The sequence below is a fragment of the Macaca fascicularis genome, chromosome 14 (genome assembly GCF_037993035.2).
Source record: "Macaca fascicularis isolate 582-1 chromosome 14, T2T-MFA8v1.1".
NCBI classification, from domain to species: Eukaryota; Metazoa; Chordata; class Mammalia; order Primates; family Cercopithecidae; genus Macaca; species Macaca fascicularis.
Genome location: NC_088388.1, coordinates 112,727,882 through 112,747,853, shown reverse-complemented (window position 1 = coordinate 112,747,853; position 19,972 = coordinate 112,727,882). Strand labels below are relative to the sequence as shown.

At 40.4% G+C, this 19,972-nt stretch overlaps 1 protein-coding gene across 50 annotated transcripts in view; it reads left to right on the top strand.

Annotated features, from left to right (window-relative positions):
* USP28 (ubiquitin specific peptidase 28) overlaps positions 1-19,972 on the top strand; it is a 76,675-nt gene that overhangs the window by 54,304 nt on the left and 2,399 nt on the right. For 16 of the 50 annotated variants that reach the window (XM_074015235.1, XM_005579687.4, XM_045370989.2 and 13 more), the window contains 13 exons: positions 2,324-2,503; positions 4,752-4,960; positions 6,196-6,266; positions 7,638-7,866; positions 10,984-11,175; positions 11,793-11,932; positions 12,094-12,279; positions 13,635-13,730; positions 15,160-15,338; positions 15,458-15,536; positions 16,289-16,368; positions 16,883-17,006; positions 18,490-18,685. In XM_074015235.1, coding sequence (XP_073871336.1) covers positions 2,324-2,503; positions 4,752-4,960; positions 6,196-6,266; positions 7,638-7,866; positions 10,984-11,175; positions 11,793-11,932; positions 12,094-12,279; positions 13,635-13,730; positions 15,160-15,338; positions 15,458-15,536; positions 16,289-16,368; positions 16,883-17,006; positions 18,490-18,685 — 1,961 coding nt within the window. The remainder of the gene's footprint in view (positions 1-2,323; positions 2,504-4,751; positions 4,961-6,195; positions 6,267-7,637; positions 7,867-10,983; positions 11,176-11,792; positions 11,933-12,093; positions 12,280-13,634; positions 13,731-15,159; positions 15,339-15,457; positions 15,537-16,288; positions 16,369-16,882; positions 17,007-18,489; positions 18,686-19,972) is intronic. The other 34 variants (XM_074015247.1, XM_074015245.1, XM_074015231.1 and 31 more) reach the window with 6 other exon arrangements.

Genomic DNA, 19,972 nt, shown 5'->3' with positions numbered 1-19,972 from the left:
ATCAGGTAGTAGAAATGAGATGGAGGTAGATGAGTTTTATGGTCTGTTTTATACTTTTTTGTATTTGAATTTTCATACCAGGTACGTGCATTACTTTTACAGTTTAAGAATAAAAATGTTGGCCGGGCACAGTGGCTCAGGCCTGTAATTCCAGCACTTTGGGAGGCTGGGGTGGGTGGATCACTTGAGGTCAGGAGTTCGAGACCAGCCTGGCCGACATAGCAAAACCCCGTTTCTACTAAAAATATAAAAATTAGATGGGCGTGGCACCACATGCCTGTAGTCCCAGCTACTTGGGAGGCTGAGGCAGGACAATCGCTTGAACCCAGGAGGCAGAGGTTGCAGTGAGCCGAGATAGCACCACCACATTCCAGCCTGAGCGACAGAACGGGACTCTGTCTCAAAAAAAAAAAAGTCATATGAAATTTGAAAGATGAGAGTTTAGATAAGCTGATAATGGGAGAAGTGAAGGCGAGGAGATAGATCGGAAGGGATAAAACAGGTCTTAAGGTTCTTCTACTTTTATACATTTGAGATCCTTTTATTTTTAATTTTTTTATATTAAAAAAAAATAGAGACAGTGTCTCACTGTGTTGCCCAGGCCAGCCTCCTGACCTCAAGTGATCCTCCTGCTTCAGCCTCCGAAAGTGTTGGGATTACAGGCATGAGACGCTGTGCCCAGCCAAGATCCTTTTAAATGAAAGCTGTGACTTGTGTAGTTAGCAGATTCGAATTTTCTTTCTTCTTTAAATTAGTGAAGATGAAGTGCCTGTGCTGTCTACCCTCTAACATGTAGTTGACTTTGAGTTGCATTGTGCTTTATTTTCCACTTTCATTTTATAATTTTTTAAAATGTAGAAATAGATGGTGTTCTTTCTCTAAATTTTGTACCTGTTTCTTTATTTCACTTTATTTAGAGAAGAAAAATGTGATGTGACCTTCTTCCCTTGTAAAATGGAATCCCAGAATTGTGGGGTTACCTGTATCAACAGGTCAGGTTGATTATCATACCATTTAGACTCTCTACTTGAGTGAACTCTAAAGTTCATTAAACTAAATCTCTTTACTGAGTCTAACGTAATGTTCTAGTAATGGCGGAGTATTTGGTATTTATTATTTACTCACTCTAAAGAAATCTTCAGTAATTTATGCCTGGCCCATGCCATTGAATCAGTACATGACTAATAGGGTACTTTGGACCCTGCAGAGGAAAGATTTGTCACTTTCTTGAACTCTGGCCTTTATCAACACCTACTTCCTATTTTTGGCTTGCTTTCTTTCATTGCTTGATTGTAAAGTAGTTAATCTAAAGGGCAGCAAAGAAAAAAACCTTGGATACTAGTTCACTAAAATTATCTTCAGATTTGGGTACTAGTAATACATTTCTTTTCCTTTAAGAAACAATTTATTTTTATGACCAAAGCTGGCCAGGCACGGTGGCTCACACCTATAATACCAGCACTTTGGGAGGCCAAGACAGGTGGATTACTTGAGGTCAGGAGTTTGAAACCAGCCTGGCCAATATGGTGAGACCCTCTCTCTACTAAAAATACAAAAATTAGCTGGATGAGGTGACAGGCGCCTGTAATTCCAGCTACTTAGGAGGCTGAGGCAGAAGAATTGCTTGAACCTGGGAGGCAGAGGTTGCAGTGAGCTGAGATTGTACCACTGTACTCCCATGTGGGCCACAGAGCGGGACCCCATCTCAAAAATAAATTAAAAAGCCCAGTGCGGTGACTCACGCCTGTAATCCTGGCACTTTGGGAGGCTGAGGCGGGCGGATCACGAGGTCAGGAGATCAAGACCATCCTAGCTAAGACGGTGAACCCCTGTCTCTACTAAAAATACAAAAACATTAGCCGGGCATGGTGGCCGGCCACCTGTAGTCCCAGCTACTCAGGAGGCTGAGGCAGGAGAATGGCATGAACCTGGGAGGCGGAGCTTGCAGTGAGCCGAGATCGTGCCACTGCACTCCAGCCTGGGCGACAGAGGGAGACTCTGTCTCAAAACAAAAACAAAAAATAAATAAATGATCAAAACCTAAATGTAATATGACGTCATGAGAAAGTGTAACTGTCATGACTTTGAATAGGAGCCCATTCGAAATGTTTCCTGCCAGATATACAACTTCAGATTGTTGGCAATTTTTAGTTTTGTAGTTACGGAATTTTTACCCTATAGATTGAGGACCCTGTTAAATATTGTATAACCTCTAGGAATAAGCCTTTTCATTGACTCCGTGTGCTAAACAGATCTTTTGTCAGCGACTCGTAAAATACAAAACAGACTCGGGCAGTAGAGTACCAATGTCTTTGCCTCTTAGGTATGTGAAATATGGCTCAGGCCCAGCTCGGTTCCCGCTCCCGGACATGCTGAAATATGTTATTGAATTTGCTAGTACAAAACCTGCCTCAGAAAGCTGTCCACCTGAAAGTGACACACACATGACATTACCACTTTCTTCAGTGCACTGCCCAGTTTCTGACCAGACATCCAAGGAAAGGTAATGAAAACAATTTTTTTTAATGGTATGTATTGTTTTTTCTGGTATAATTTAAACTATGCACCATCTTTATACCTGATTCACACTTACCTATAAGAGCACAGGAGCTGTGAGCTCTTTGTCTTAAAGGGAAGGGTTTTGCTGCCTGTCACTTGGGTGGGAGTGGGCCCACCAGTGCGTTTGTCTTATCCATAGGACGGTTGGGTTATTTCAGAGGCTTCTCGAACTGTTCAGGATAGTGTTCAGGCTCCACCCAGTGATGCTTTGTTTTAAACTACAAGCTAGCTGCCATTAAAGGCCTTTCTCAAAGGAAACTTCAAGCCCTGCTCTTCCAAAACATCTCATGCTCCCACACTTGAAATATGCATGACTAAGAAACATCAAGGAAATGGAGGCTTATTCCTGAACAGAAAATTAATACTTGAAAAAGAACTGGATAGAAATAAGAGGACAGCTTAGAGGGGCTTCTCTAGTAAAGACAAGAGGGAGGCAAAGTCACAGGAGCCCTCTGATTTTATTCCATCCAGCCATGCGCAACAATCTTTATTGCCTCGAGGAGCTATGAAACGTAGCTGGGACATTTGATATGTGTTGCCTGACTAATAAAAACACTAATACTCAATAAAAAGTTAGACTTTTTTGTCAAAAAATCTTGACTATTCTCCCCAACAATCCTCCCCTCCCCCATGTATTAATATTTATTCATCCATGTATGCATAGAAATGCTTATTTGGATAGAATATACCAAATGTCAAGAATGATTATCTCTAAGGAGTGACATGAGTCTGGGGATAGGAGTGGGGCTGCGCTTTCACTTTTCACTTTTTAAAAAAACAGAATCTTTTTATGTACATTATGAAATGTAAATAGTTTTAATTTAAAAAGTGGTTTGGCAGGCTTTTTAATCAACTAAAATAATAGTGCTTGGTATTAGATTTAAAAATTACAGGGAGGTGTATGTGTGTAATCTCCTCTGAAACTGAGATATCTATTCTCTTGTTGGGCGTATTTTTCCATAAATATGGACCTTAGGAAAAAGAGATTTCCTCCATTATTTTGTGCATGTGAGAGTGTGAGGAGGAAGTGAGGGTTTTTTGTTTTTGTTTTTTGAGATGGAGTCTCACTCCGTCGCCAGGCTGGAGTGCAGTGGCGTGATCTCAGCTCATTGCAACCTCCGCCTTCTAGGTTCAAGCGATTCTCCTGCCTCAGCCTCCTGAGTAGCTGGGACTACAGGTGCGCTGATTTTTGTATTTTTAGTAGAAACGGGATTTCACCATGTTGGCCAGGATGGTCTTGATCTCTTGACCTCGTGATCCAGCCGCCTCAGCCTCCCAAAGTGCTGGGATTACAGGCGTGAGCCACCGCGCCCGGCAGGAGTGAGAGTTTTTTTTAAAGTAAAAAAAATAAAGGAAGTTTATATTCTTGAGCTTCGGTGTAAAAGAGAAACCTAACTACAGTTAGAAACTTATTTTATATTCCTGCTGGTTTGTCGACCTGCAGTTTTACTCTGACAATAGGTTAATAGAGAAATTAGCATTTACTTTGTATGCTTTATTCTCTGTTAGTTTACAGTAAAGAGGTAAAGAATTTAACCTTTATATTTTGTAGTTGAGATATTATTTACCTGAGGCTAAATACTCTTTTCCTTGGGTATTTAGCTAAAGTAGTAGAGCTAGGATTGTTTGACTTGAAGCCCTTCTCTCAGAACTCCCCAAGATGTCACCTAGTGTGTATTCCTGTGAGTTGTATATTCAGCTGATGCTTCCTTTTTCTTGCTTCTGTGTATTTTGTTCCTGGATGGATAGTGTCACTTTAGTTGCCTTCATCTTGTAAACTCTGTAGTTGATTCTTTGATTCTTGCAGGCCTAGTCTTCTGTTTTCCATTTTCCTTCTCTTCCCATCCTCATGAGAAGGAATAATCAGTGGTCAGAGAACATGAACTAAAGACTCTGGCTGATCTGGCTTTGGATTCGTTTTCATTACCTTGTACCTAGGTGAACTTGGGCATGTTGGTTAATTTCTTTAAACCTTAGGCTTGCAGTTGGTCAAATAGAGATAGCCTCACAGGCCAGTTGTGGTACATGAGATGATGTATTTAGAGAAAAAACTTGGCTCCGTACCTTTATAGAGTTAATGCTCACTGAATACCTGTACTTTTTCATATAGCATCTTGCTTTCCAAAGTACATAATTTAGGCTAAGGTGTCTTTTGGAAATTATCATCTGAGCATGATTTTTGTCTTCCTCAGTACAAGTACAGAAAGCTCTTCTCTGGATGTTGAAAGTACCTTTTCTTCTCCTGAAGATTCTCTACACAAGTCTAAACCACTGACATCTTCTCGGTCTTCCATGGAAATGCCTGCACAGCCAGCTCCACGAACAGTCACAGATGAGGAGATAAACTTTGTTAAGACCTGTCTTCAGAGGTGGAGGAGTGAGATTGAACAAGATATACAAGGTTGGCTCTTTTAAAACTTGTCAGTTACTCTTTGCGTTTTCTGTTTTTTGACTGTTTGGAGGTTAAGCACCTTGGTGCACTTCCTGACATTACTGTACATGCTACAGAATTCCCCCCCACCCCGCCTCAGATGGAGTCTCGCTCTGTCACCCAGGCTGGAGTGCAGTGGTGCAGTCTCAGCTCTCTGCAACCTCCGCCTCCCGGGTTCAGGCGATTTTCATGCCTCAGCCTCCCAAGTAGCTGGGATTATAGGCATGTACCACCACACCTGGCTGTTTTTTTTTTTTTTTTCTTTAGTAGAGACGGGGTTGCACCATGTCGGTCAGGCTGGTCTTAAACTACTGACCTAAACTGATCTGCCCGCCTTGGCCTCCCAAATTGCTGGGACTACAGGTGTGAGCCACCACGCCTGGCCCAAGCTTTTGAATTTTGACATGGTAATTGTGACTTCTTTTGCACTTCCAGTGCCCTGTAAGCTTGGCTCACACACCCCTATTATACAGATGTGGAAGGATCTCCCCCTCAAAATTTCTGGGAAATGATCACCTTTGCTGAGATTTTTCTGCATCTGCTGATTTCTGTCTCTGTGGTAGTTTATCTGAACTCTAGCTTAAGTTGACCTAGATTTAGCATTTAACTTTTCTGGACTTCTACTCTTCAGTCTTTTCTATATGAAGCATGCTTTTACTGAAGGTTAATGAGGCAGAGTGTTTGAGCAGTACACACAATGTAAAATTGGATTATTCAGCATTGTATTCTTAAAAAGCCCTTTGACCTCATTGCCCATATTGCTCAGACTAGCCCCCTTCCTTTCTCCTTTTGTCTAGGGAACAAAAAGATGATGGAAATTCCAGATTCTTCCCAGAATCCTATTCAGAGAAATTTAGTCTTACCCTTTGTTCTGCTTTCTCATTTCAGATCCTGTCTGAGACATACATTTTACAGCCAAGTGACCCATTAAAATCTTTTCCTAAACAGCTTACTCTTTTAGAAATTGTGGTGCCAATTATAAAAAATAATTTTTTAAAACCTTAATATAATTACATTGAACTAAAAGCCTTCATAACCTAAAGTTAGGTTTAAAGTTAGCTGCTTTAAAACTGTGTACTGCTTCGTGGTTCCTAGAGGGAAGCTGCAATCATTAGGACCCTAGCAATATTCTTTGCTTAGTTGAAGTAGCCTGTGTGACATAGAATGAGATAATTTTAATGAAGCTTTTTTCTTTTTCCAAACAGATTTAAAGAATTGTATTGCAAGTACTACTCAGACTATTGAACAGATGTACTGCGATCCTCTCCTTCGTCAGGTAGAATGAAAATTGATGGGAAGTAGTCAAGGCATGTGCTAATGGTAGATACAAAAATAAAATTTGATAGTTTTCTTTTAAACCCAATGGGAATTCCCCTAAGATGTAAGAATAAACTTAAGGTAGAAATTGATGTTGTTCTGTTTCTTTATTTTAGGCTAAAGAAAGCAATATACCTTTTATCAACAACAGGACCTAACACATACTTGTTTGAATTCTGCCACGTGGAATTTTTTCATATTTTAGAAAGGTTTGCTGTCAGATACTAATAAAAATTACTCACAAAATGGTACTTTAAGTAGTGCAGTGGGAAAAACTGAACTAGAGAACAGTTATCCTTTCTTTACGAAAGTTCCATGATTCTTCAAGATCTTTCATTTAACAACATGCTTTCAAGCTTTATTTCTATAATAATAAATTCCAAAAGAGAGGACAGAACTTCTTACTATCCACAGAAATTTTTGTTAGAATAAATTCTGGGAATGGAGGGGAAGAGAGCCTCCAGGAGCGTCTCTGAACCTATTCTAGTTAGGGGCATGGACTTTCAGTGTCTTCTGTGTGAATGAATGGAATGGGCAGAATGACTGTAGGAGGAGAGCCCTGTTTCTAGAATGGCATTGAGGCACAGGCCCATTGCTTAACAGGAATGCACCGTGTAAAACTCAGGTTTCCCCATTTTTTCTTTTGTGTTAATTGAAAAATCTTCACCAGTAATTAAAATAGGTCAAAGTAAGTGTAAATTTAATTTGATTCTGTGACGACTTTCATCTCTTTTACCAGTATTTAATTAGCATTTAAGCATTGTTTTATTTTCTCCATATTGAAAATATACAAATGTGCTTTTCAAATTTTGTAACAAATAAGTATGTCATTAAAAGGGTCTTCACTCCAGATAGATCAGTGATCACTTAACTCTGAGAAGCATGTGGCTGAGTTAAATATGTTAACTTAAATTTTGGTGCCAAATAAAATAGGTGTGGAATAAAATAGCTGCTAACCTTTTTAGGTCCCAAATATGCTAAGCATTTTCAGTGTGAGTGGTCAAGGTGATTCTATTTTTAGATAAACAGGGTTTTGAATTAGAAGGATGCATATGTTTAGGTTATATTTGGTTTTAGATCTGAGGAGTTTAGAGTTGAAAGAGTCTTCAGAGAGGTCATGTAGTTCAATGATCTGGTTTTCAAGATTTGGGATTGAGACATAATTGATCAATTCCAAGGCTGTGTTTTTGTTGACTTCATCTTGAATCCACAAGATGTTTTAATATGAACCCCACATTAATCACATCATAAATAGTTATTTCTTAATAACCTAAACTTTATCAGATTACTTTGCTTCACCTGACTGGAGAATGTACATTCTGACTTACAGGTGCCTTATCGCTTGCATGCAGTTCTTGTTCATGAAGGACAAGCAAATGCTGGACACTATTGGGCCTATATCTATAATCAGCCCCGACAGAGCTGGCTCAAGTACAATGACATCTCTGTTACTGAATCTTCCTGGGAAGAAGTTGAAAGAGATTCCTATGGGGGCCTGAGAAATGTTAGTGCTTACTGTCTGATGTACATTAATGACAAACTACCCTACTTCAATGCAGGTAAAAATATCTTGGCAGAATCTATAGATTGGGGAAAATCTGTACTGCTCAGGGAGAAGAACAGTCTTGTACTGCTTTTCAAAAAAATTTACAACTTACTATTATATAATAATACATTTTAAAAATATAGACAGTATAAAAGGGAATGAAAAGGAAAAACAAGTTTGCTTTACTACTTCTTTCCTTGACCGCAAGTCCCACTCCCCAGCCAAGTATACAATGTTAGGTTTCTTATATAGTCTTCAAGACACATTGTATACATATGCTAGATTCTATTTATCTGTGTCTGCCCCTCCCCCCTTTCCCCAAAGGGATTATTTTTCCATTCAACTCTGAACATTTTTCATTAATTGAGTATTTAGCAATCTCTATATTTTTAGAAAAAGGATCTACTCATTCTGTTTAACAACTATATAATAATTCATTGTGTGGAATATACGTATTTTTAAAATTTACTCAACTTTCCTCCGGTAGATAGACTTTAATTCTCTAGTTGTTGTTGTGTTTTTAGTGAAATTTTTTTTTTTCTTGCCCCATCTTATGGTGCTGATAGTACATATATTTTTGCACCCTTTGGAGAATAACTAAATTTTTTCTTTCTTTTTTTGAGACAGAGTCTTGCTCTCTTCCCCAGGCTGGAGTACAGTGGCACAGTCTCGGCTCACTGCAGCCTCTGCCTGCCGGGTTCAAGTGGTTCTCCTGCCTCAGTCTCACAAGTAGCTGGAATTACAGGTGCCCACCACCACGCCCAGCTAATTTTTGTATTTTTAGTAGAATCGGGATTTCACCAGCTTGGCCAGGCTGGTCTTGAACTCCTGACCTCAGGTGATCCACCCGCTTCAGCCTCTCAAAGTGCTGGGGTTAGAGTTGTGGGCCACTGAGCCTGACCCAGAGTAACTAAATTTTACAGGTATATTTGCCTGAATAGTTTAACAATTTTTATAGTACTATTGCTCATGCAAAGAGCAATAATAATTATCATTTATATTGGTACTTTACTCCTTAAAGCATGCTTTCAAACTTTTATTTCTCTAAGAACTTACAACTGTAAAAAGGAGGGAAGGAGTTAGAAAATGTTGTTATCTTCATTTTCCAGCTGGATAACAGGTTCCAAGAAGTTCTAAAGTTGACTAATCACATAGTTAGTAAATAAATGGCAGTCCCAAGATTCAAATACAATTCTCCAAATTCTGTGGTGTTTTCAATTTACATTATTCTTTCTTTCACATCCTCTATGAGAGGTCTTATGATGAACATTTTACAAGTGAGATAATAGAAAGCTTTTGTTTTTAGTATTCAGACTTTACTGTGTTGCATAAGTAAGGAAACATCGCCCCGGCATGGTGACTCATGCCATTACTTTTACAGGTTAAGAATAAAAGTGTTGGCCGGGCATAGTGGCTCACGCCTGTAATTCCAGCCCTTTGGGAGGCTGAGGCAGGCGGATCCCTTGAGGCCAGGAGTTGAAGACCAACCTGGCCAACATGGTAAAACCCTGTGTCTACTAAAAATACAAAAATTAGCCGGGCATGGTCGTGTACACCTGTAATTCCAGCTACCAGGGAGGCTGAGGCAGGAGAATCCCTTGAACCTGGGAGGCAAAGGTTGCAGTGAGCTGAGATCATGCCACTGCACCCAGCCTGGGCAACAGAGTGAGACTTTGTCTCAAAAAAACAAACATGTAAGATGTTCTGTCCAGGTAGCACATTATCTTTCTGATTTGCTAGTGTGGTTGAGGATTAGGGAATGGAGAGAATGATCATTGAACAGTAAGTGATTGTCAAAATTGTGTATTTATTCTGTGAAGGAATGAATAGCTGCTTGAATATACCAGCTGTTGGTATATAGGAGCCTTGTTATTGCATGCGTGGTTTATTTTTATGTTATAGAAACAAACAAGTGGAAACTATTGTTTGCTTAGTGAAAAGACTGACTAAGGCAACCAGTATGTGAAGGTGTTAATCTGCTATAGGCTTTTTTAAAATTATTACTGTTTTGGTCACAGGGTTAGAAAGTGAAATTTAATATGTCGTCGATATCCTTGCCATTAAAGCCAGGTATTATTGACCATTTCACCATTGTATCAAATTGCTTTCTCATAGTACTTAATTGTGTGAAAGTTAATGGTTTAAATGTCTTGAAATTCATCTCTAACCTTTTTGAAATGGACATTCTTATCAACCAAATGCAGTAGTTAAATTGATAAAACTATTTAGCTTGAAATTTTTATTGGCTCTAATGATTTTCTGAATTTTCCTGAAATGATTGGTATATCCAGTGATTGACAGTGACCAGTTTCCAAATCTTTTTTTTTTTTTTTGAGATGGAGTCTCACTGTCTCTCCCAGGCTGGAGTGCAGTGGTGCAACCTCAGCTTACTGCAACCTCTGCCTCCCAGGTTCAAGCGATTCTCCCACGTCAGCCTCCTGAGTACCTGGGATTATAGGCATGTGCCACCATGCTTGGCTAATTTTTGTATTTTTTTTAGTAGCAACAGGGTTTCACCATGTTGGCCAGGCTGGTCTTGAACTCCTACCTCAAGTGATTTGCCTGCCTTGGCCTCTCAAAGTTCTGGGATTACAGGCATGAGCCACTGCACCTGGCCCACTTTCCATATCTTTAATTCTGTATTATTCATTCACTTAGCAGATGTTTAATGAGTGCCTACTAAATGTCAGGCACTGTTATTGATTGTTGTCCTTACTTTGTCCATACAGGTTGAGCATGCCACATGTGAATATCCAAAATCCCAAATGCTCCAAAATCCTGAAAACTTTATAAGCCTTTTTCATTACATGATGCTGAAAGGGAATGCTCATTGGAGCATTTTGAATTTCAGATGTTGAATTTTTGGATTTGGGGTGCTCAGCTGTAACTAATGGTGCAGATTTTCTAAAATCTGAAAAAAACTTTGAAATCCAAAACACTTCTAGTCCCAAGCATTTTGGATAAGAGTTACTCAGCCTGCATTTCTGATGGATTATATGTGTATGGTTTTTAGTTAGGAGTAAGATAAAGATGAAATACACTGCTTTCTTCTTTTCTAAAAAGGATATTTTGGTTCCTTGTGATCTTTGTTTCCTTGTGATCTTTTAATTTTATCTTTGCTTTTCCTCAGAGGCAGCCCCTAATGAATCAGATCAAATGTCAGAAGTGGAAGCCCTATCTGTGGAACTCAAGCATTACATTCAGGAGGATAACTGGCGGTTTGAGCAGGAAGTAGAGGAGTGGGAAGAAGAGCAGTCTTGCAAAATCCCTCAAATGGAGTCCTCCACCAACTCCTCATCACAGGACTTCTCTACATCGCAAGGTATCTGAGAAGGCATTTATGCCAGTGATCCAGTAACGTCTCATGCTGTACTCCCCTAGCCAGCCCTATACCCTTCAACTGGCTAGGTGATGCCACAGTCTTCACAGTATATTTCATATACAGTTGGTATGCCAGGTACAACCTGATGGAATGAATTGTGGCATTAAAATGTGATTTCTGATGAACAGAAGCAGTATCAGAAAGACTACCTGTGACCTTCACTGTATATATAGTTTTGCTTATTTCCCAGGTTATGGGAGAAACTATGATAGGATTAATAGGTAGACTTTATGAAAACCAATCTCCAAAGGTGATCTTCCTGAAAGATGCTTGTTTGTAGAAAGTTTTCTTAATGTATACAAATATGACAAAGTTGGGAGTGCATTAAATTTTACAGACTTATCTGTGGGTTCAAAATTTGCAGACTTTATCAGAGTTCTTGCTGAAGTAGCCATTTCTTATAGTTATTAATTTCTAGGGAAAATCTGCATAGGCTTTGTAAAAAGCTATGTTAACAGGGTTGTATATTAAACTGTATCCATTCTGCTTGCTTTTTATCTGAGCGTTCTAGACTATTTATTGTCAGATGCTAAGACCTTTGTACAATTCTTTATCAGAGCCTTCAGTAGCCTCTTCTCATGGGGTTCGCTGCTTGTCATCTGAGCATGCTGTGATTGTAAAGGAGCAAACTGCCCAGGCTATTGCAAACACAGCCCGTGCCTATGAGAAGAGCGGTGTAGAAGCGGCACTGAGTGAGGTGAGAATGACTGGGAAGTCCAAGTTCAGGAGGGCCGGGCTTTCAGCAGCAAGGGCCAGTTTCCTCACATTTCTGTTATTCTGTGTCTCTGCTGCATTTAACCAACCCCTTTTTATTTCTCCTGTTTTTTCTTACTCTTTCTCCCAACTCTGCTGCCACAGCTTAAAGAAGCTGAACCCAAGAAGCCCATGCCCCAGGAAACAAACCTTGCAGAGCAGTCAGAACAGCCCCCAAAGGCTAATGATGCAGAGTCTACTGCCCAGCCTAATTCTGAGGTCTCTGAAGTCGAGATTCCCAGTGTGGGAAGGATTCTGGTTAGATCTGATGCAGATGGATATGATGAGGAGGTACAGAGATGAGTGCAGGATTTAGCTGTTTGTTGTCAGTCTTATATTTCCTTCTCTTGTGACTGTTTTAAGGTATCTGCCAATAGCTGATATTTTCTCATTGCAACAAATGATTGTCAAGAAAGGCTATTTGGTTTTAACCTTAGTTACCATTATTTAAAAGATAGCTGTGTTTCTAATGTATAGCACTCTTAGCATATGTGTATCTACCCAGGCCTATACTTAATGGGGCCACTGCAGAGTCTAGATTGCTCAGAAAAGTAAAATTTACTTCTATTTTTGGTATTATGGATGAAAGATTGCCTCTAATTTAAAGTAGGGAATCTTTTTTTCTGGATATTAGTCCATTATTTTACTTCCAGATATAAATTTTTCAGTTGTCCGGTGAGCTGAACAAATGTGGGTTAAAGTTATTTTTAATTCTAAAGCTTTAGGAAGAAGCTATAGAACCCCAAGTTATTTGTTGTCTGTCTCCTCTTCAATTGCACTGCACGTAAACAGTAATGAATTCTGTCTCTCAGATTTCTATTTTTTTCCTGTGGGGTATTTAAAAAAAAATCATTGACAAGGCCGGGCATGGGGGCACACGCCTGTGATCCCAGCCCTTTGGGAGGCCAAAGTGGGTGGATCACTTGAGGTCAGGAGTTCAAGACCAGCCTGGCCAACATGGTGAAACCTGTCTACTAAAAATACAAAAATTAGCTGGGTGTGGTGGTGTGCACCTGTAATCCCAGCTACTTGGGAGGCTAAGGCAGGAGAACCGCTTGAATCCGGGAGGCGCAGGTTTCAGTGAGCTGAGATCGCACCATTGCACTCCAGCCTGGGTGACAGAGCGAGAGTCTGTCTCCCCATCCCCGCAAAAAAAAATCCTTGAAAAGTTTTCACTTTATGGAGTCATATTTTTATAGTCCCTAGTTTCCAGACTCTTTTAAATGTATTGTTCATCCTAGTAAAACTAAAGTATTTGTGTGTGTAAGATATACACCCAAAGTACAGAACTAAATTGGAATTCTGACCTTAGACACTTCCCCTCTGAGAACTATAATTTAACTTAATTCTTCAGCAGTGCCATATTGGGAGATATTTTTAGGCGTACATCTTTCTTCATCCTACTAAATTAGAACATATAGTGTAGGAATAGCTTGTCTTGGGCAGGGTGTTGACATTATATAGAAGGACAGAGGTGGTGGGTGCACATAGGAATGGGTGTGTGAAACTCAGCTTGCAATACATGTTAGCCAAAGAGCACACTGCTCTACTGCCCTTTAGCACTCTGTTCAGCCTGCTTTCACACAGTCTTCTGCTGAACCTTTCTTCTCTCCTTTCTCTCTGTGTTTTGTGCCCCCTTGTGGTAGGTGATGCTGAGCCCTGCCATGCAAGGGGTCATCCTGGCCATAGCTAAAGCCCGTCAGACCTTTGACCGAGATGGGTCTGAAGCAGGGCTGATTAAGGTATCAATGTTTTTAAAATTCTAATTCTTACAACACAGGCATCATAATATTGGGGAAATAATTCTATAAGAAGGGAAAAAATGGGATTAAGGCTGGGTGTGGTGGTGTGTGCATGTAGTCCCAGCTACTCAGGAGGCTGAAGTAGAGGCTCACTTGAGCCCAGGAGTTGGAGGCTGAAATGTACTGTGATTGCACCACTGCACTCCAGCCTGGGCAACATAACAAGATCCTATCTCTTAAAAAATAAAAAAATTTAAAAAAAAAAGGACTGGGCACAGTGGCTCACACCTGTAATTAAGCACTTTGGGAGGCCCAGGAGGAGGCTTGCTTGAAGCCAGGAGTTCAAAACCAGCCTGGTCAACATAGTGAGACCCCCCCATCTCTACTAAGGATTTTTTTTTTTTAATTAGCTGGGCATGGTAGCACATGCCTGTAGTCCCAGCTAATTTGGAGGCTGAGGCAGGAGGATCACTTAAGCCCAGGTGTTCAAGGCTGCAATGAACCATGATTGTGCCACTACATTCCAGTCTGGGTGACAGAGTGGGACCCTGTCTCCAAAAAATAAAAAAAAGTCTTCCGTGAAGTGAGATATGAAACTCCCTTTCCTGTCCAACTGATGAACAAGCTATTCGCTTCTCTTCTCTTGACCCTCACCCATCCTTGGCTAGCGGTAGCATTCTCTGTGGCACCTAGCCTAGAGGGCTTTTCATTGTTGTTGTTAGGAGTTGTCTGCTAGTAACACTGAGTTAGATTGTGCCTTTGTAATTTTGAGGCCGTAACAAAGCGGGCCATGTTTTTAAACATACTTGAGTAAAATTGCATTTGTATAGATGCTTAAAGTTTAAGTCATTGACACGTAAGGATCTTCCTTTTATAAAAATTAAAACTAAATATTTGTTTTTCTGAGAACTTCATGAGAAAACTGAATTTCTTAAGAGAACAGCAGGCTGGGCGCAGTGGCTCATGCCTGTAATGCCAGCACTTTGGGAGGCCAAGGTGGGTGGATTGCTTGAGCTCAGGAGTTCGAGACCAGCCTGGGCAACATGGTGAAACCCCATCTCTATAAAAAATACAAAAATTAACTGTGCATGGTGATGTATGCCTGTAGTCCCAGCTACTTGGGAGGCTGAGGTGGGAGGATCACCTGAGCCCAGGAGTTCAGGGCTGCAGTGAGCTGTGATCATGGCTCTGCACTCCAGCCTGGGTGACAAAGTGAGACCCTGTCTCACATACCCCCCCAAAAAAAAATACAGTATGCTTTTGGTGCCAGAATGCTAACAGTTTCATCCCTTATGAAATGTGAGAAACTTAAATATTCCATAGTTGCTTTTTTTAGAGTTAAGAGACTGCCTAGCTCCTAAGTCATCAATTTCTGAGTGCAGAAGCCCACAGCACACTATTTTCTAACTATTGATTCTGCCCTTAATAGGCATTCCATGAAGAATACTCCAGGCTTTATCAGCTTGCCAAAGAGACCCCCACCTCTCACAGTGATCCTCGACTTCAACATGTCCTTGTCTACTTTTTCCAAAATGAAGCACCTAAAAGGGTAGTAGAACGAACCCTACTGGAACAGTTTGCAGATAAAAATCTTAGCTATGATGAAAGGTGAGAAGAGAATATTCAGGTGAATTCCTCCTTGGTCTGGGTCAGGCTAGACCGACTCCTCTGTTGGGGAAGTTTTGCCCTGTGCCCTTTCATTGCTTTCTGAACTTTGTCCCACACAGATCAATCAGCATTATGAAGGTGGCTCAAGCGAAACTGAAGGAAATTGGTCCAGATGACATGAATATGGAAGAGTACAAGGTAAAGTCTTTTCTTTTAAGTCTATAGAGCAAAAGCATTAATTCCTGAGGTAAATGGTACCTAAGGCAAAATGAACGATTTTGTGCTATCACAAACTGACTTGTTCTCCCACTTTCCCCCAAAAATCGTAGTAAAGAATGGATAAATGATATTTTCTTGTCCTCAGAATAGTAGGTCTCTTTATTTTCATTCTTCAGTTAGAGTGAATCAGCACTTCCCTTAAATACCTATTTTAGCCTTGTCCTAGGCAGTAAAATTCTTGAAATCATGCTTTTGGTTTGTTTTAAATGATACATTTTTAAAAATATGCATTGAAATACATAGCTACACGTTTTCAATTGCATCCTATGTAAAACAATGTTATGTACCACCCAAGGTGTATTCACCACACTTACTCAACTTGAACATTGCTCTGTATGACTAGAAATGTCCGTGTCCTTCCTTATTTTCAGTATCTGGATGGTTTTACCAGTCCTAAAGAGGTCATTCACTTAAGTTAGAGCTGACAAAGCTCGTAGGAAATAAATACTTCTGTTACTCAAGTGAAAGGAACAGAACATTGAAAATTAAGGTCAATGGTAGACTTTTATATTAAATGTTGAGTAGGTTTTTATCTGAAAGCTTTTGTTTGTTATTTTTGTGGTTAGCCAGATGTGCTCAATAAATATTTGTAATGAATTTAAAACTTAGATGGAAAGGACACTAACAATTTATTATGATCATAATTATTAATAGTAGTCATTCTTTTTCAGAAGTGGCATGAAGATTATAGTTTGTTCCGAAAAGTGTCTGTGTATCTACTAACAGGCCTAGAACTCTATCAAAAAGGAAAGTATGTTGGCCTTTTATTTTACCAAGGTTATTAGTCAGGATGCTGTTCTCTATAGATGCCTACCTGGGAATACTAAAGAGTCACAGCCAGGCATAACCTCCCTTGTCACATACACTAGTGTGCCTCTTCTCTTCCAGTGCTTCAGTTTTGCTCTAAACATCACACATGGTTTTTCATCCTTCACATAATGAGATGTATTAGCTGAGAGAGATGTGCCAGACTGTCTTTGTGATCAATGAAGATGAACTCAGAAAATTAATTTTTGAGTTGACATGGACCCTAGTGAGCACTCCTTGTTTTAGAGATGGGAAAATCTGAGGCCTAGGGAAGTTTCATGATTTGCTTTGGATGGCTAGGCCAATTTGTAGAAGAGCTGAGACTGGCTACAGTCTTTGGCCCTTCACTTTTTCATAATTGCAGCCAAGTAGATTCTTGAAATGGGGAAAAGTGAGGTCTAAGCCCTAGATTTTGGTAAAAGAGCACTCAGCTGTTGTTTTTCTCCCGTTTTTCTAAGGTACCAAGAGGCACTTTCCTACCTGGTGTATGCCTACCAGAGCAATGCCGCCCTGCTGACGAAGGGGCCCCGCCGGGGGGTCAAGGAATCCGTGATTGCTCTGTACCGAAGAAAATGCCTTCTGGTTTGTACTGTTTGTGAAGCCGTAAGGTTTTTTGTTGTTTGCCTCTGCTCCTTGAAGCCAGGAAAAGATACGGCTTTCAAAACAGCATCTTCAGCAGGTTGTAGATTCCTCCCCGCCCCCTGCCCAAATCCCATGAACAGTTTCACATTGGAACAGGTTTCTTTTTCGGTTACTTTTAGCGAATGTCATTCTTCTTCAATGATAACTGATAGACGTTAAGGTGAGAATTAGTCATCCCTCTGTGTGCCCTTCATGTATGCCTGCATTATAGATTTTGTCACATTGCTTTCCTACTAGGTTCTAAATTACTTGAGCACAGATCCTTTTCTCACTCAGCCATTTCCTCTGTGCCTGTCATGTAGGAAGCATGTAATAAATGTGTGTGGAAGGAATGCAGCATTTTTTCCATGTTCACGTTTAAGTTGGTAGGTGAAAGTTTTAGTGACTTCTAAGACACTCCATTTTTTAAAAATAAAGGTAGGAACTGTAAGAATTGGTCCTGCTGTTTTGATAACATCATTGTCATATACTAGTGAAGACTAACTCTCTCCTGGCCTGATTTGCACTGTAAAACTACATGGAAAGGCAGACCTACATCCCCGTGCCTCCCCAGGGGTTTATGTGATGTGTGTCCTTCAGAGAACTGTAAAGCGGTGGCCTGCCTTCAGACTGTGGGCTTGTGTGTGTTTTCACCAGTACCCAGCAAATTTGCCCTTCACAGAAGTCAGGGCAATGTTTCTACCACTGCCTTGACGTTGTTCATACTGGATGGGTGAGATTAAGTCATGACATACACTCAATAGCTTTGTTTTCTGATTTATACTTTGACATCTGTGTTAGTTATAGGTGTGGCAGGGCCACTTTGAAACTGAAAAGGGATCTTGTTGATTTGATGGATCTGAATATTATTAGAGCCATGTTTTTATATTTTAAGTCACCAAATAGATTGACATTTTGAATATCCTACTCAGCTTCTGAAGTAATGCAGCAATAGGAATTTAGACTCTTTCCATTATCCCAACCCCTAGTGTGCATCAGAATCATATAGGGAGCTTGCAGACAGTTGTGAAGCTCAGGCCTCTCCCTAGACAGTTAAACCAGAATCCCTGAGAAAGACCCTGGGCAGCAGGGTGTCTTCTGCAGGTGATTCTGATGCTCAGAGGAGATGGAGAACCAGTGAACGGGTCTTTGGTTGAAACAGGTGTTAAGCATGACCTTGACTTACAAGTTTAGGCCAGTGGGTCATAAACTTTGCTACACTAGAATCACTTTGGGAGCTTTCATAAAATCCCAATGTCCCGGTCATCTGAACACTAATTAAGTCAGCATATCAGGAGTGGGAACCAGGCATCAGTAGTTTTTAAAGATCCCTAAGTATATCCAATGTGCAGTAAAGTTTGGGAACCCCTTGTTTAGGCTGTTACTAAAGAGATATTTATCTTTTTCAGACTTTTTCCCACCTAATTCTACCTTTTATCTGTAGGAGCTGAATGCCAAAGCAGCTTCTCTCTTTGAAACAAATGATGATCACTCTGTAACTGAGGGCATTAATGTGATGAATGAACTGATCATCCCCTGCATTCACCTTATCATTAATAATGACATTTCCAAGGATGACCTGGATGCCATTGAGGTCATGAGAAACCATTGGTGCTCTTACCTTGGGCAAGATATTGCAGGTATATGCTCTTGCTAATAGTATTGTAAGGTTTTGAGAATTCTAGAAATTGCAGTGTTCTCACTTGATAGCACTGGTTGCCAAACCTTTTTAAGGAATTGGAACCTTCTAGCATATAAGTAAATTAAAAATGGTTCTGCTCTATTGAAACAAGAGGAGGGAACCTGGGCCTCTGCCCCTCTTAACCTCCCTTTAACTTCCCCGTGACTGCCAAATCACCTCCATGGGCAGCCAACAAGCCTGGTTTGAAAAAAGTCACTGCTCTCCAGGAATGTCAGACTTCCATTACTCTCTCAAGTGCCAAAAGATGAACTCTTTTATAATTGAAAAATCAAAATCTGACTGGGCACAGTGGCTTACACCTGTAATTCCAGCACTTTGAGAGGCCGAGGTGGGCAGATCACTTGAGACCAGGAGTTCAAGACTAAGTCTGGCCAACAAGGCGAAACCCCGTCTCTACTAAAAATACAAAAATTAGCCAGGTGTGGTGGCGGGTGCCTGTAATCCCAGCTACTCGGGAGGCTGAGGCAGAATGGTGTGAACCTGGGTGGCGGAGTTTGCAGTGAGCCAAGATAGCACCAGTGCAATCCAGCCTGGGCCACGGAATGAGACTCCATTAAAAAAATTTAAAAAAATTAAAAAAAAAAAAATTCATGCAGAGTATGGTTATGGGAGGGAGCCTTGACTAAATTTTTCTGTGGCTTGAAGTTACATAACATATTAACTATGATGACTTCAAAATTAGTTTATTAGTGGAATATCCTTACTTGTTTAAAGCATCTTGAGGAGGGAACCTAAAGCTGGTTGTTTTTAGGTGAGTTCAGTAGACTTGGAAAATTGGTATATATTCTGATATGAATCCTCTTTGTTAGTTTCTCACTGACATAAAGATATTCTATTGATGGGGCTGGGCACAGTGGCTAACGCCTGTAATCCCAGCACTTTGGGAGACCGAGGTGGGTGGCTCACTTGAGCCCAGGAGTTCGAGACCAGCCTGGGCAACATAGTGAGAACCTGCCTCTACAAAAAATGAAAACTTAGCTGGGTATAGTGGTGTGCACCTGTAGTCCTAGCTACTCAGGAGCCTGAGGTGAGAGGATTGCTTGAGTCTGGGAGGCTGAGGCTACAGAGATCATACCACTGCACTCCAGCTTGGGCAATGGAGTGAGACCCTATCTTAAAAAAAAAAAAAAAAAATCCGTTGACTTGTTCAAGTGTTTAAGTTGATAGTATTTATTTTAAAATTCTGTAATAGCTAGTTGCTATGTCTTTCCCTTTACTGTCTTCA